This window comes from Colossoma macropomum, unplaced genomic scaffold, assembly GCF_904425465.1.
Source record: "Colossoma macropomum unplaced genomic scaffold, Colossoma_macropomum, whole genome shotgun sequence".
NCBI classification, from domain to species: Eukaryota; Metazoa; Chordata; class Actinopteri; order Characiformes; family Serrasalmidae; genus Colossoma; species Colossoma macropomum.
Genome location: NW_023494798.1, coordinates 6,410,451 through 6,425,393, shown reverse-complemented (window position 1 = coordinate 6,425,393; position 14,943 = coordinate 6,410,451). Strand labels below are relative to the sequence as shown.

Sequence of the window (14,943 nt, the reverse complement as noted above, 5' to 3'; positions counted from 1 at the left end):
CATATACAGAAACTTTAGTTTAACCTATCAAATTCTTAATTAAAACCATGTGACTCAGTTACCAGCGATTCATGCAGCTGTTCTCATTGACATCCACTCCCCTGAGAAGCTGTTCACCACAAAAGTGTTGTATTTGAATGGCTCACAAAATCAATAAAAGTGGTAAAGTGTCATGTAATCTTTGGTTACACTTTGTCAACCAACTTATAAATTGCCTGTGTTAATTTCAATGAAAGCAGTGTTAATTATGAATAGTCAAGATATATGGTAAAATGTTTTTGTATTTATTCAAAGTTTCTTGATCATGATGAAGGATTCAGGGGTTGGATTTTCAAAACACTCAGAACAGTCATAACCCACTAGGAAGATTGTATCTTTCAAGTCTCAGACATATTTAACTACTGTATTGTTCCTCAAACCATTCGGACACCTCATCTGTAGGAGTGATTGCACTAAAATTAAATCAATGTCTCTATCCACAGGACATAAGGAGTCACTGGACAGCTTGAAATGTGTGGAAATTGTATAAATGATATACTATGGGATTCACAGTCACCAGATCTCAACTCAGATGCACACCTACAGGAGATGTTAGACAGCGATTTTCTCCACCATCATCAAAGCAACAACTGAGGGAATATCTTCGGGAAGAATAGTGTTTATCCCTCCAGTACAGTTCCAAAGAGATGCAGAATTAATGCCAAGGGCACTGAGGCTGATCTGGTGGCTTATCACAGCCCAACACCTTCCTATGATGGTGTCAATTTTTCCTTTAATTTGTCTCCTAAAGTATGGCAAAGGTTTTTTGCCATAGCCTCTCTGACACACAAACACAAATATTGCAGCAATATGATTACATACAATATGTTTATATACAATCAAATATTGACCACTCAAACAAGATTTACTATGCATAAAGTGAAAGGTAAAGGATCAAATGTCTGAGTGAATTTGGGATAAGAAAATTACAAGAGTTAATGAGTGGTTAATCTGAGTTTTTCATTATGCCATTTGTGTAGTGGTCTCAAAGACCCTTGGAGGGTACTTTACTCATAAGATGTTTCTTGGTATTTTGCTCTGGCCTAAAAACAATTATGAAACACTTGGGAGCAAAAATACAAATAATCAAACCAAAGCTTGATGCCAGAATAGCAAATATCTCTACAGCTACAGTGAACTTTCCAGGAGAGCTGAAATAAGCTGGAATGAAGGTGATCCACACTGCACAGAATATCAGCATGCTGAATGTGATGAACTTGGCTTCATTAAAGTTATCAGGCAGCTTCCGTGCTAGAAAAGCCAAAATAAAACACAAAAGAGCCAGAAATCCTATATAACCCAGCACAGCCCAGAAACCTATAACTGAACCTAATCCACATTCCAGGATTATCCTTTCCTTGTAATGCTTCAAATTTTTGAACGGAAAGGGAGGGGATATTTTTAACCAAAGAACACAAATAAGGACCTGTATGAGAGTGAAGGTGAGAACACTGAGTCTCTGCTGTGGAGGCCCAAACCATTTCATGACATTACTGCCTGGAAGTGTAGCTCTGAAGGCCATTAACACCACTATTGTTTTCCCCAGAACACAGGAGATACAGAGGACGAAGGTGATCCCAAACGCTGTGTGACGCAGCATACAGGACCACTCGGAGGGCCGACCAATGAAAGTAAGTGAGCAGAGGAAACACAGAGTCAGTGAGAAGAGCAGCAGGAAGCTCAGCTCTGAGTTGTTGCCTCTAACGATGGGAGAAGTTCTGTGTTTGTAGAAGACAGCAGTCACAAACATGGCTAAGAAGGCTCCAGAGATGGAGAACACTGTCAGGATGATGCTCAGAGTGTCGTCCCAGGACAGGAACTCCACAGGCTTGGGGAGGCAGCTGTCTTGGTGGGCATTGGGCCAGAACTCAGGAGGGCAGTGCACACAGTCCAAAGAGTCTAAGAGGTCAGGAAAGTAAAGTCAGAGCCCTATAACAGACAGAACCCTACAATGAGGCCTCATCTTAAAGAGATGGGAAGTCAGTGACTAGGACTGATGTTGTGTGTTGACTGACTTGTCACTTGACTGAGACTTGGCAACTGATGTTAATTGTATTGATTTTAATATTTTAAGGGGTTTATAAATGTTTCCAAGTTTTAGGATTGTTTCTGTAGTCTCTTGATGAGATTGGTAACATTTAAAGCTGATGCTCTACACGTTTTGGATGTTTTGCTAAACTACAGAAGAAACTGTTTTTACCATGTATGAAATTATAGTGAAATAGGGCCAAGTAAAAGGATGTAATTTTATTGTGATATCCAACCTGTCTTGTTACTGATCTCTCCTTCTGCACATGGTATACAGTCGTAACAGCAGACTGGCTTTCCTTTCTGCACAGCCTTCCTGGTTCCTGGAGGACAGCTCTCACTGCACACAGATCTGGGCACCTAAAAAAAGACAATAAAGAAAGTGTCAAAGGAAATTCGATAATAACGTGGAAAACTTAAGTGTTTGAGACTAAACATTTTGCATTTTCTTGCTCTGAATTGATCAAATATTCAGTGCATCTCTCACTCTGTAAAAAAGTGATACATTTAATTTACCTGATACATATCTAGGATTTCATTACGAATTATTAAAATGCATTACATTAGTTTTGTCTTTCATTTTTCTTTGACAATAAATTTGGTGATGAAATATTTTATTCATGTGGAAATGATGGATAGATTAAGTTACATAGCAAAAAACAAATGAAACGCTTTTCACATCATTTGCATAAATTAACACTATTTTATTTAATTTTTTTTCGAGCAGTGTTCCACCCCAATAACATCTACGGTTCTTACCTGGCCACCCTATTCTGAAAGTTCTACACCCCTGCAAAGGAAATATGGTTTTCTACGATATGGGACCTTAAAGATTGCAGGAAGTTATACTGTACCTCTTTCTGTTCTCCCACCCAGCTGATAGCTCTGCTCATACTGAACTCTTGGCCTCGTGGTCTGGATGAGTCATAGCGGCCCACAGTCACAAAATCCAAACCACCATCTTTCTTAAACTGCCAGTTTATGAGCTCGTAGACGGCCACAGGATCACCACTGGAATCAAATGAGACCTGAAAACCATTCTTTGTGGTGAAGTTCACATTCTTGAGCTGGTTGAGTATCTGCAGAGGAATATAGTTACGTAAAAAGCATCTACAAAATATACATTTACACTCATGTATTTATACTCATATTTAAAGACATTTCACAGCCTGCATCTGATCTTTAAATACAAGACTTCCTATTTAATCATGTTAGTATATTAATACTGACAATTAATAAACAAAACAAGCATGCTTACTGTAATTGTTTGGGCTTAAAAAGCAGCAGTTTTATACCTGCCATGGTGTGAATTTAGCGCTCTTGTCGCACTGCGTGTCATTACAGATAACACCGTGGATGGCATGCGCTATGGCATACGTAGCTTTGTACACCATGTTAGTGATGCGCAGCTGCGACGTGTCTGTATATGGGTTCTGCAGCGCGCGGATATCCTCGCTGCCGTCACATTCCCGCGCGCCCTCTGAGGAGCCTTTTAGGCTACAGCTGAACGAGCTCTCCCAAAACTCCGTTAGCAGAGGTGATTTCAGTGCTTGTTCTGGAGAGAGATCCAGAAGAAACCCACGAAGACCTGGAATCACTGAGCGGGGGACCCCAAATCCTATCGCCCCAGCGCACATGTTATATTTTAGAAATTCTGGATGAGTGATCCACGTCTCGCTGCCGATCCACTGAAGGGGAGGCGGCGGCTGTCTCGCCAGTTCCTCCAGCAGAAACCTCATATCTCCCGAGTTAACAAACGCTACTATTACCCGGGCTGTTGATCTGCGGATGACGTTTGCCACTCTCTCCAGTTTACTGCGCGGTTGTGTTCTGTAGTAGGACTCGGAGTACTCCACACAGATGCCCTCCTCCTGCGCGGCCTTTAGAAACGACGCCATCCCATAATTTCCGTAGTCTGTATCGCTGCGCACTGCCCCAATCCATGTCCAGCCAAAATGCTTCACCATTCTTGCTATTGCGGCCGCTTGGTGGTGGTCACTAGGTATGGTCCTGAGGAAGGCAGGATACTGACGCTTATCGCTCAGACATGCGCAGGTTGAGTAGTGACTCACCTGTTATTAAATGAAAATGCAAAAGAACCGTTACTTTAGTAGGCTTTGCATCATTCGTTCATCATTTTTTTTTCAGTTTTTACATAAACTTGGCAAGATATTTTACTCTCAAGCTAAAAGCTAAATAGGCACGGTTTACCAATCATTAACTCGAATTTATTCAGATTTTTTTTTATTGAGATAGCAATAGAAGGGCAATAAGTCTATAAATATGACACAACAAAGTGCATTCTACTATAATCACCTGTGGAATTCCAAAAAGTCCCAGTATTCTGGCCATACTAATTGACGTGGTGGAAGCAGATTCTCCCACGAGAGCAGGAACAGCTGCAGCTGCAGATTTTGAACAGGAATCAGTATCATTGAAAAATGGTTCCATCCCGTTTGCAAACTGAAATGCAAGTTTGATTGCCATCAGCACTGTAGAGCACGAGTCGTATATCTGGTATCCTAAAGTGATTCCCGGCAGGAGATCTGTTCTGTTGTTGATCTCGTGGATGGTGAACTCCATGGCACGAGCGAAGCGCAGCTCCCTGAAATCCATCCATCCATCCATCATCTAAACCGCTTATCCTTCTGGGTCGCGGTGGGGTGCTGGAGCCTATCCCAGCTGTCATCGGGCGGAAGGCAGGATACACCCTGGACAGGTCGCCAGTCCATCGCAGGGCAGACAAACAGACATATACATCCACACACACACTCACACCTAGGGGCAATTTAGCACGTCCAATTGACCTGACTGCATGTTTTTGGACTGTGGGAGGAAACCGGAGTACCCGGAGGAAACCCACGCAGACACGGGGAGAACATGCAAACTCCACACAGAAACGACCCTGGTCACCCAGCCGGGAATCGAACCCAGGCCATTCTTGCTGTGAGGCGACAGCGCTACCCACCGCGCCACTGTGCCGCCAAGACAGTAACAGTAACACATTTTAAGTTTTCTCATATGATTCCTTCAAAGGCATTTCATGTTTCACAAATTCAACTATGTCTGCAAAAACGTAACCAGAGAATAATTATAACTTCTATTTAATTCTAAAGAAACGCCCTGCTGGCCGTGCTGTCAGACCTCCCAGAGCACTGTAGCTGGAGTGGCTGTCTGGTGTAGGTGTTCTGCTCTGATCTCGTGTAGAAATGAATAGAAAAAATTCCTCCGATTATAAAATCTCCATTCATAGAAAGACCAGGCAACTGAGGATCAGTCCACAGCCTGCAGCTGACCGGGTCCACTTTACATTCTGCTGGGCTGAGACCAGTTACAAACAGCACTGATACAAATGTTGTGACACTTGAAGTGAGCTGCATGGCGTACTCGGTGGCTCCCAGCCCTCTGAAGGGTAGGCTGGCTGAATCACAGTGCTTTAAATAGCCACATCACTATAATGCCCTTAAAGTGTGGGGGTGAATTGGGCAAAGGAGGCGTGGTTGTGTATTCAATGTGAATCGTAATGATGACATTGACTTAATATGTGTTTCTGGTCTATAATAGATTGTTGCTGAACCAACCTGTAGGCCTCATCAACCCCAGTACTATGCACCACATACATGTATTTATTCTCATGTATTTCTATCTGTATGTACGGTAAACTGCTCTTAATTTAGTTTAATTTAATCATGTTTTGTAAATAAATAAGCTAATCTATTTAGGTAATAAAAAGTCTTCTTGTTTTGACCCCAACACTATATTCATATGTCTTATGCTTTTGATTAAGCCACCTACTACCTAAGCCAATACGTAGAATTTGCTCCGAGAATTTGAATTCGTTTGTTAGTTCATTTTACGAAATACGAAATTTGGAATTTCAAGTAGAAAACGATTTGTTTCTTATTTTTGTTTGTTTTTGTTGTTTGTGTGTGTGTGTGTGTGTGTGTGTGTGTGTGTGTGTGATTAAACTTTTTTATGTTAATTGAACGTCAAATAGTAAATTAACACATCAAACATATCACACATTCGGAAATGACTGTATTATTCTTGCAAACCCGCTCATGCGGGTCCAGTGTGGGGCCACTGTGGGCTAAAAATTTGGCCCACCACAAGCTGCCTGCAGTGGGGCCCCAATCAATCAAGAAACAGGGGGCACTCAATTTGGCTCTCACTCATTCGTGAAACCGGGGCACACGCGGACCCCATTGTTAGGGCCCCAAGGTGGCAGCCCACCATTAGCCCTCATATGAGAGCTTAGTATGGGCTGCCACCATTGGGGCCCTAACATGGGACCCCGCATGGGCTCCCGGTTTCATGTGCCAACCATTTCCCATGAAATGCAGGCAACCCACACTCAGTCCATTTTAAATAGGCTAATTGTGGGTGTGGCTGCAGGGGGGGCATTAACACTCTGCCAAAAGATGTAAACATTACCTCGACGTTATGATGTTAAATGTATAACCTGTTCTAAACACTGAAACATATAGCCATAAACATAGAAATATGAGTAGATCTTTTTTATTCAGACAGTATTCTAATCATTAATTTAAAAATTCACCAGTTACTTGTAAGTCACAATCAGATTTAAAGCTTGAACTGTCCACAGATATGGCTCATCAAGGTTTTTATTTGCATATTAGGTACTCAACTCAAAAATCAACAGAATAATAAACAACGAAATGAATAAAAAAAATCTCAGAAATGAATGCAAACAAATTTGTAAAGTAAGCAAACAAATGTATACATAAAAAAACAATTAAACTCTGACACTAATGCCTTAATCATAAATTTATTTGTTTGTTTTGTTTGTGTTTTCCCTGTCCTTATGATAATGTGGGGGCTTTTCATGCACGAATAATTTATTTATTATTTTGTTTATTTATTAATGTAATTTAATTACATTTTATTTAATTTAGCGGACACACACACTACATAAACACAAAAGTCCAATTATTGTCTCATTTTGCAATCACATCTGACAACTTAAATATTTCATATTAATGTAAAATCCAACAGTGATAACTATCTGTCTTGCACTAGAACACGACAAAGGGATGCGGTGGTGTGCACAAATTTGAGTGATGGGGAAAAATACAGTTCTAGACAAATTTATTACAATATTGCCCCATTGACCTGATTTCATTATACAAAAGTCTGTTTTTATTCTGTTCTATTGAATAATTATAGTGATCATGCAATTCTATTTAAACTCTTTATTAAACCAATGAGAGTCATTTTAGCTAATTTTAAAAATGTATTATTATTATTATTATTATTATTATATTATCCAAAAACAGAAAACTGTGCAGCCAACCTTCATCTTTTCCGTCTGTTTTTTGCAGCCAGCTTGTCAAAAAAAAACAGGCGCAACTCGACTGTAAATATAAACATCTCAGTAATCCTAAATATAATCAATAATATTATCATTTTCTTTTATTATTTCATTTTCTTACAGGGACTTGGACTTCCTCGATGTAAGAGATCGGATTACGGAGGAAATTGGTTTAACCGAGTCACTTTGACATCTCCGTTCCACCATAGATGGTGCAGCAGTTACGTTTTAGCGCATGTACGTGTGCCAGAATGAAACTGCTGCACCATTTAAGGTTGAGTAAGTAACTGCGCTACAAATCTAGGAAGCAGTATCGTGAAATATAAACCTACCTGAAGTCATAATTTTCATTCTATAGCCACAAACTACGTTTATCTTTTTCGGATTCTTAAATTGTCAGTTAGCAGTTAGCTAAATAACGTTAACACGCTAGCTAGCTAGCTAAACCTAAGGAGGCTAGCTAGAGATGAATTTAAACTCGCCTTCCCTTTCCTTTCAGCTTTTTAACGTCTTCTCCAGCTGCTGTTTGCCTCCTCAATTTGTCACATGGATAATAGTTATTTATAATAACAATTTAATTCGATATTCAGTGCTTTTACTTTCTTTTTCCCTCAGCTTCCCTCTCCACAGGTTAGCATTAGCTCGGTGCGCAGCTACAACCGTTATTTATTTAAATCGCTCGAGAGGTTCTTAAAGGGACAGGTACCATTTACAGACTAATCGTCCTATGAAGACGATCCACCAACCAAATAGTACCTGCTCTGTGAGGGTCCATGGGGGCCTTGACCACTGAAGAACAGGGTGAAAGGGGGCTAACAAAGTATGCAGAGAAACAGATGGACTACAGTCTGTAATTGTAGAACTACAAAGTGCACCTATATAGTAAGTGGAGCTGATAAAATGGACAATGAGCGTAGAAACAAGGAGGTGGTCATAATGATATGCCTGATCGTTGTATATATATATATATATATATATATACATATATATATGTGTGTATATATATATATATATATAATGTAGATTGATAGATAGATGACCTTAATGTCATAGTAAAATTGAAATAATGTCATAATAATATGACATTATAATGATATACCAATATTGAAGACAGGCTGGCGACCTGTCATAATAAGGGCACACAATGGGTTAACTCCTGTGGGCCCATTGTGAAGTGAGCCACAGACCACAGGCTTGTGTCAAGTTATCTGCGGGCCAGCCCAACATGGTACTACCCACCCAAATCCAATAAGGGCCCACAGTAGGCTAACTAATGTGGGGCAGTGAGGACTGACCCACAGTGGGCTGGTGTCAGGTTATCTGAAGGCTATCCTGGTGGTATACTGCCCACCCAAATCCATAAAGGGCCCACAGTGGGCAAGATCTCAACTCAGCTAGATAGAGGTCTATATCACAATCATCAAAATACTAATTAAGGGAACACTTTGGTAAGAATGGTGTTCTATGTTAATCTATGTTTTATTTACTGTAGCCTGTCTGATACACAAACACAACTATTACAGCAAACATTCCATTAGCTGATATTGTGCAATCATGCAATGTATTTGCAGCCGATCTAATACTTAGTACTCAAATTTTGTTTATTGTTCATAAAGTGAAAAGTACAGGAGGAAATATGAGAGTGAATTTGGAAAAAAGAAATTTAAAACAGTTAAAGAAGACTTAATCTGAGTTTTTCATTGTAATATCAAAAGTCATTTGTGTGAGGGTCTCAAAGAGCCTTGGAGGGTACCTTGCCCATGATGTGTTTCTTTGTATTCTGCTGTGGCCTAAAAACAATTATGAAACACTTCGGAGCAAAAATACAAATGATTAAGCCAAAGCTTGATGCTAAAATTGCAAATATCTCTACAGCTACAGTGAACTTTCCTGGAGAGCTGACATAAGCTGGGATAAAGGTGATCCAAACTGCACAGAATATGAGCATGCTGAATGTGATGAACTTGGCTTCATTAAAATTATCAGGCAGCTTCCGTGCTAGAAAAGCCAAAATGAAACACAAAAGAGCCAGAAATCCTATATAACCCAGCACAGCCCAGAAACCTATAGCTGAACCTAATTCACATTCCAGTATTATCCTTTCCTTGTAGTGCTTTAGATTTTTGAAGGGGAGAGGAGGAGATATTGTTAACCAAAGAACACAAATTAGGACCTGTATGAGAGTGAAGGTGAGAACACTGAGTCTCTGCTGTGGAGGCCCAAACCATTTCATGGCATTACTGCCTGGAAGTGTAGCTCTGAAGGCCATTAACACCACTATTGTTTTCCCCAGAACACAGGAGATGCAGAGGACGAAGGTGATCCCAAACACTGTGTGGCGCAGCATACAGGACCACTCAGAGGGCCGACCAATGAAAGTAAGTGAGCAGAGAAAACACAGAGTCAGTGAGAAGAGCAGCAGGAAGCTCAGCTCTGAGTTGTTCGCTCGGACGATGGGAGAAGTTCTGTGTTTGTAGAAAACAGCAGCCACACATACAGCTATGAAGGCCCCAGCAATGGAGAATGCTGTCAGGATGATGCTCAGAGTGTCGTTCCAGGACAGGAACTCCACAGGTTTAGGGAGGCAGCTGTCTCGCTGGGTGTTGGGCCAGAACTCAGGAGGGCAGTGCACACAGTTCAAAGAGTCTAAGAGATTAAAATTGTAAAGTAAGACCCATTTAAGGGGATGAATCTCATAATTTGGCTCCATATTATAGAACACATTACAGTCACACAAAAGAAAAGAAAACTACGAACGAATATCTCAATATTTTCAGGAACAATTTAAAACAATTGTTTAAAAACAATTTAAATGTTTTTCTTGGCAACTTGGGAACATCAGTAGCTCTTGAAATAGATCCTATAATATGCTAGCATCAGCCAAGGCAAAAGAAATGTAGTGTTGAAATGTTCACTGTGCGTTATGTGATACTCAACCTGTCTTGTTGCTGATCTCTCCTTCTGCGCATGGTATACAGTCATAGCAGCAGACTGGCTTTCCTTTCTGCACAGCCTTCCTGGTTCCTGGAGGACAGCTCTCACTGCACACGGATCTTGGCACCTACAAAACACATTAGAGACCAAATGAGCAAGTATGGTGTATATAAGTGTGTATGTACAAACATACACACACCATGCTTGATTAAGCTGATTAGATTCATTAAATTAACAAGAGTTTCAGAACAGCTGCCTTGAAGTGAGTGAGTAGGGGTGAATGGGGCCAGTTTGCGAAATACCCCCTGGTGTTCAGGGTTTCCAATGTTGGCTGACTAATCCAGCGTTAACTGGCTGCTAACTCACTTCCCATAATGGCACTAATGCTAGCTTCAGTGACAACAAAATGTTTGATTTAACAGTTCTTCTTTTGGAAATGACCTCCTCTAGTTTGATAATGTGCTCTTCCACACATTTATTGAGATTGCACACATCTCCTCTTTTGTCTTCGGTTTGAGAAATGAGTAAGAATCTTTTCACCAGTCTCTTTGGAGAACTGGGCAAGTTTTCAGATTTACAAGTATGTTATTTAAAAATGTGCATATTCTCAAGTTTTTCAGAGGTTTTGTACTTTAGTGTTTGTTTTACCCTAATGGACAGCATAATGTCATAATGGGTTTATTTTAAGAGACCCCTCAGAATCTAGATTTTCAGACATTTAGGGGTTTCAAGAGGTTAATTAGGAGGTCCTGGACCCCCCCAGGACCGCCCTGTATTTCACACCTTGGTTGTAACATAGGGGTAAGGTTAAACAACACCAGGAGTAAGCTACAGGGATGACTCCAATCTTGTGCACACCCACCCACCACCTCATCAGCTGACAGAAGACATTTAAAGACTTTACATAAATCACTGACATGTTTAGGTACCAAAATCAAATTCTGAGGAAAGAATGTGGAATCTGGCTTAACATCTGGATTATAGCTTGGTTAACACTCATATTAATTGATATGGTCTAAATCAATAGGTTATGTTTGATATGTGTGAAAAAATGTAGGCTAGTTTCAAACATATATGCAAAAAATGCTAGCAATGTCATGACTGACCAGGACAGGATTGGTTTTAACACACAGTGTAATGTATGGGGACTGACCTAAAAACAATTCATATTTCTTATAGTTATGCAAACTTTAACTGCCAATGCAAATTTGACTTCGCCCCACATGTTTTGTGCTTAAAATGATTTGGTAGACGAATTGGTTCAAACTCAACATTTTTTCCTTAACTGTTTCCTTCTTTGAATTAAAAATAAATAAATAAAAACTGTTCTTTAATAAAATGTACCTCAATAAATTCCTTCATATTTTAAAAACTGCTGCAAGCATCTATGTAGTGGGGCTCAGGCACGTGCACAGATAGACCCCAGTGGGGCTTGAGCTGCTATATTGCCCTCAGATGGTACAAGTGCTCTCTTACTTATTCTGTATGATAACAGTATTTAATCAACAAGCGAATCGAGCTTGTGGGTCTGTTTGGGTTCTAGGATATTCTTGGCTCTTGGGCCTCTGGTGTCTTATTCTTATTAAACTCCAACCTATAACTATATGTCCTATATGTCACTACAGCTGGAAATCTCGCCAATAAAACTATGATAATCTAAGAAGGTGTCACATTTCATAATGTGATTATTTGAAAAAAAATAGCCAAACATGATGTTAATGGCTTGCTACATCAAAATTTTGTTATTGTGAAAAACAGTAAGTTATATGAGACCATGTGGAGCTCTTAAATAGAGTTTTAACACATAGTGTAATGAATAACACCATGGATTTGTATGCTGGTGACTGGAGTTTGAATACTGTGAAATATAGCAATGATAGTGGTTTTGGCTGCCTTTAGAAAAAGTCTTTAATATCATATTTGACTTCCTCTGAAGCATGACCACACCCTCCCAATCAGAGTAAGTGTAACATACAGTCAATTCAATCAAGTTTAATTCATGCTCATGCTGCCCATTTTCCCCCTGAGCCCCTCATCACCCTCAATTGTCTGTGCATGTGCATGTTGTAAGGAACTACACTAGTGCCATTTATAACAGATAAATATGCCTTATCTTATATAAAACCATGTGTTATAGACCAAAAAGTGTGACAACCCTCCCCAGTCTCTACAGGATGTGTTGTACTGTACCTCTGTCTGTCCCCCCACCCAGCTGATGGCTCTGCTCATACTGAACTCTTGGCCTCTTGGTCCGGATGAGTCATAGTGGCCCACAGTGATGAAATCTATTGTGCCATCTTTCTTAACCTGCCAGTTTATGAGCTCGTAGACGGCCACAGGATCTCCTTTGGAGTCAAATGAGACCTGAAAACCATTCTTTGTAGTGAAGCTCACTCTCTTGAGCTGGTTGAGTATCTACAATGGCACAAAAAATAAAGAACCGTCTCTTCATAAACCATCTGTGCTACTGGTGTTTAAATACATAGATATCTTTAGAGATTTAAAGCTTAAGACCATGATTTTGAATGTAGCAGTTTTATACCTGCCATGGTGTGAATTTAGCGCTCTTGTCGCACTGCGTGTCATTACAGATAACACCGTGGATGGCATGCGCTATGGCATACGTAGCTTTGTACACCATGTTAGTTGCGCGCAACTGCGACGTGTCTGTATATGGGTTCTGCAGCGCGCGGATATCCTCGCTGCCGTCACATTCCCGCGCGCCCTCTGAGGAGCCTTTTAGGCTACAGCTGAACGAGCTCTCCCAAAACTCCGTCAGCAGAGGCGATTTCAGTGCTTGTTCTGGAGAGAGATCCAGAAGAAACTCACGAAGACCTGGAATCACTGAGCGGGGGATCCCGAATCCTATCGCCCCAGCGCACATGTTAAAGCGCAGAAACTCTGGTTCTATGATCCACGTCTCGCTGCCGATCCACTGAAGGGGAGGCGGCGGCTGTCTCGCCAGTTCCTCCAGCAGAAACTTCATGTCTCCTGAGGCAAGAAACGCTACTATTACCCGGGCTGTTGATCTGCGGATGACGTTTGCCACTCTCTCCAGTTTACTGCGCGGTTGTGTTCTGTAGTAGGACTCGGAGTACTCCACACAGATGCCCTCCTCCTGCGCAGCCTTTAGAAACGACGCCATTCCATTATTTCCATAATCTGAGTCGCTGCGCACTGCCCCAATCCATGTCCAGCCAAAGTGCTTGACCATCCTTGCTAGTGCGGCCGCTTGGTGATGGTCACTAGGTACGGTCCTGAAGAAGGCAGGATACTGACGCTTATCGCTCAGACATGCGCAGGTTGCGTAGTTGCTCACCTGTTATTCAGTATAGAAAAAAAGCAAGAACTGTTATTTGAGAAGCCTGATTTAATTCTAGAGCTTATTTATGGGACATTATATGGTTCTCTTGTTATTACTAAACACTTGGCCTCATTATTCTCCCACAAACATTTAATGTCATATCATTGGGTGCACTCAACAATCACCTGTGGAATTCCAAAGAGTCCCAGCATTCTGGCCATGCTAATAGAGGGAGTTGAAGCAGATTCTCCCACGAGAGCAGGAACAGCGGCAGCTGCAGATTTTGAACAGGAATCAGTATCATTGAAAAATGGATCCATGCCGTTAGTAAACTGAAATGCAACTTTGATCGCCATCGGTACTGCAGAGCACGAGTCGTGTATCTGGTATCCTAAACTGATTCCCGGCAGGAGATCTGTTCTGTTGTTGATCTCGTGGATGGTGAACTCCATGGCGCGAGCGAAGCGCAGCTCCCTGAAATCCATACTGTTTAAACACAGTCACAGTAACCAGCACAGATTAAGAACATTGCATGTATTTCAGGTTTTACAAACACACGCAATAGCCCATACATGCAGAAACCATAATATTAATTGTTGTATTTCAAACAGAATGCAATACTCTCTTTGCTGTCTAACCACAGACTGACAGACCTCCCAGAGCACTGTGGCTGTAGTGGCGGTCTGGTGTAGGTGTTCTGCTCTGATCTCATGTAGTAATGAATGGAGAAAATCCCCCCAATCACAAAATCTCCATTAATAGAAAGACCAGGCAACTGAGGCTGAGCCCAAAGCCTGCAGCGGACTGGGTCAGCTTTACATGCTGGACTGAGCCCAGGTATCCACAGCATTGGTACAAACATCATTAGACTTGAAGTCAGCTGCATAGTGTGCTCAGTGTCTCTCAGTACTCTGAGGGCCAGGATGGCTGTCTTCATGTGCTTTAAATATCCACTTTGCTATGATTCCTGGTAGCTAACTGTGGGCGTGAACTGGGCACAGGAGGTGTGGTTATGTATTCAGGGTAAATGAACATGGTCATAATTTTTTGTTGTTTGTGTCTCAAGTTATAGTATGATGCTACTGCTGCAAACACATGATTGACTCATCCAAAGGAAATGTACAGAATACACAAATTCTTTATTTTATCTCATATGTCCATTCAGAAATGAAAACACACACTTCAGTCACAGTAATATAGAAAATAGAAAATGCACAGCACTTGCAAAAGTCAAATTTATTTGGTTTGCAGTCATACATGTTGCACATTTTCCAGCATCAACATGTTTTAAAGAAAAATATAGAAG

At 40.9% G+C, this 14,943-nt stretch overlaps 2 protein-coding genes across 2 annotated transcripts; both read right to left on the bottom strand.

Moving 5' to 3' along the window:
* Positions 1–1,024: 1,024 nt before the first annotated feature.
* On the bottom strand, positions 1,025–5,330 carry LOC118818260 (extracellular calcium-sensing receptor-like). The gene is made up of 6 exons (XM_036585477.1): positions 5,212–5,330; positions 4,384–4,681; positions 3,363–4,139; positions 2,922–3,146; positions 2,304–2,427; positions 1,025–1,938 (listed from the first exon to the last, which is right to left on the bottom strand). The coding sequence occupies exons 1-6, from the start codon at positions 5,316–5,318 to the stop codon at positions 1,025–1,027; spliced, it is 2,445 nt and encodes an 814-aa protein (XP_036441370.1). The 5' UTR covers positions 5,319–5,330.
* A 3,801-nt stretch (positions 5,331–9,131) lies between these two features.
* Positions 9,132–14,523, bottom strand: LOC118818259 (extracellular calcium-sensing receptor-like). The gene is made up of 6 exons (XM_036585475.1): positions 14,291–14,523; positions 13,823–14,123; positions 12,876–13,652; positions 12,524–12,748; positions 10,337–10,460; positions 9,132–10,045 (listed from the first exon to the last, which is right to left on the bottom strand). The coding sequence occupies exons 1-6, from the start codon at positions 14,521–14,523 to the stop codon at positions 9,132–9,134; spliced, it is 2,574 nt and encodes an 857-aa protein (XP_036441368.1).
* Positions 14,524–14,943: the final 420 nt, after the last annotated feature.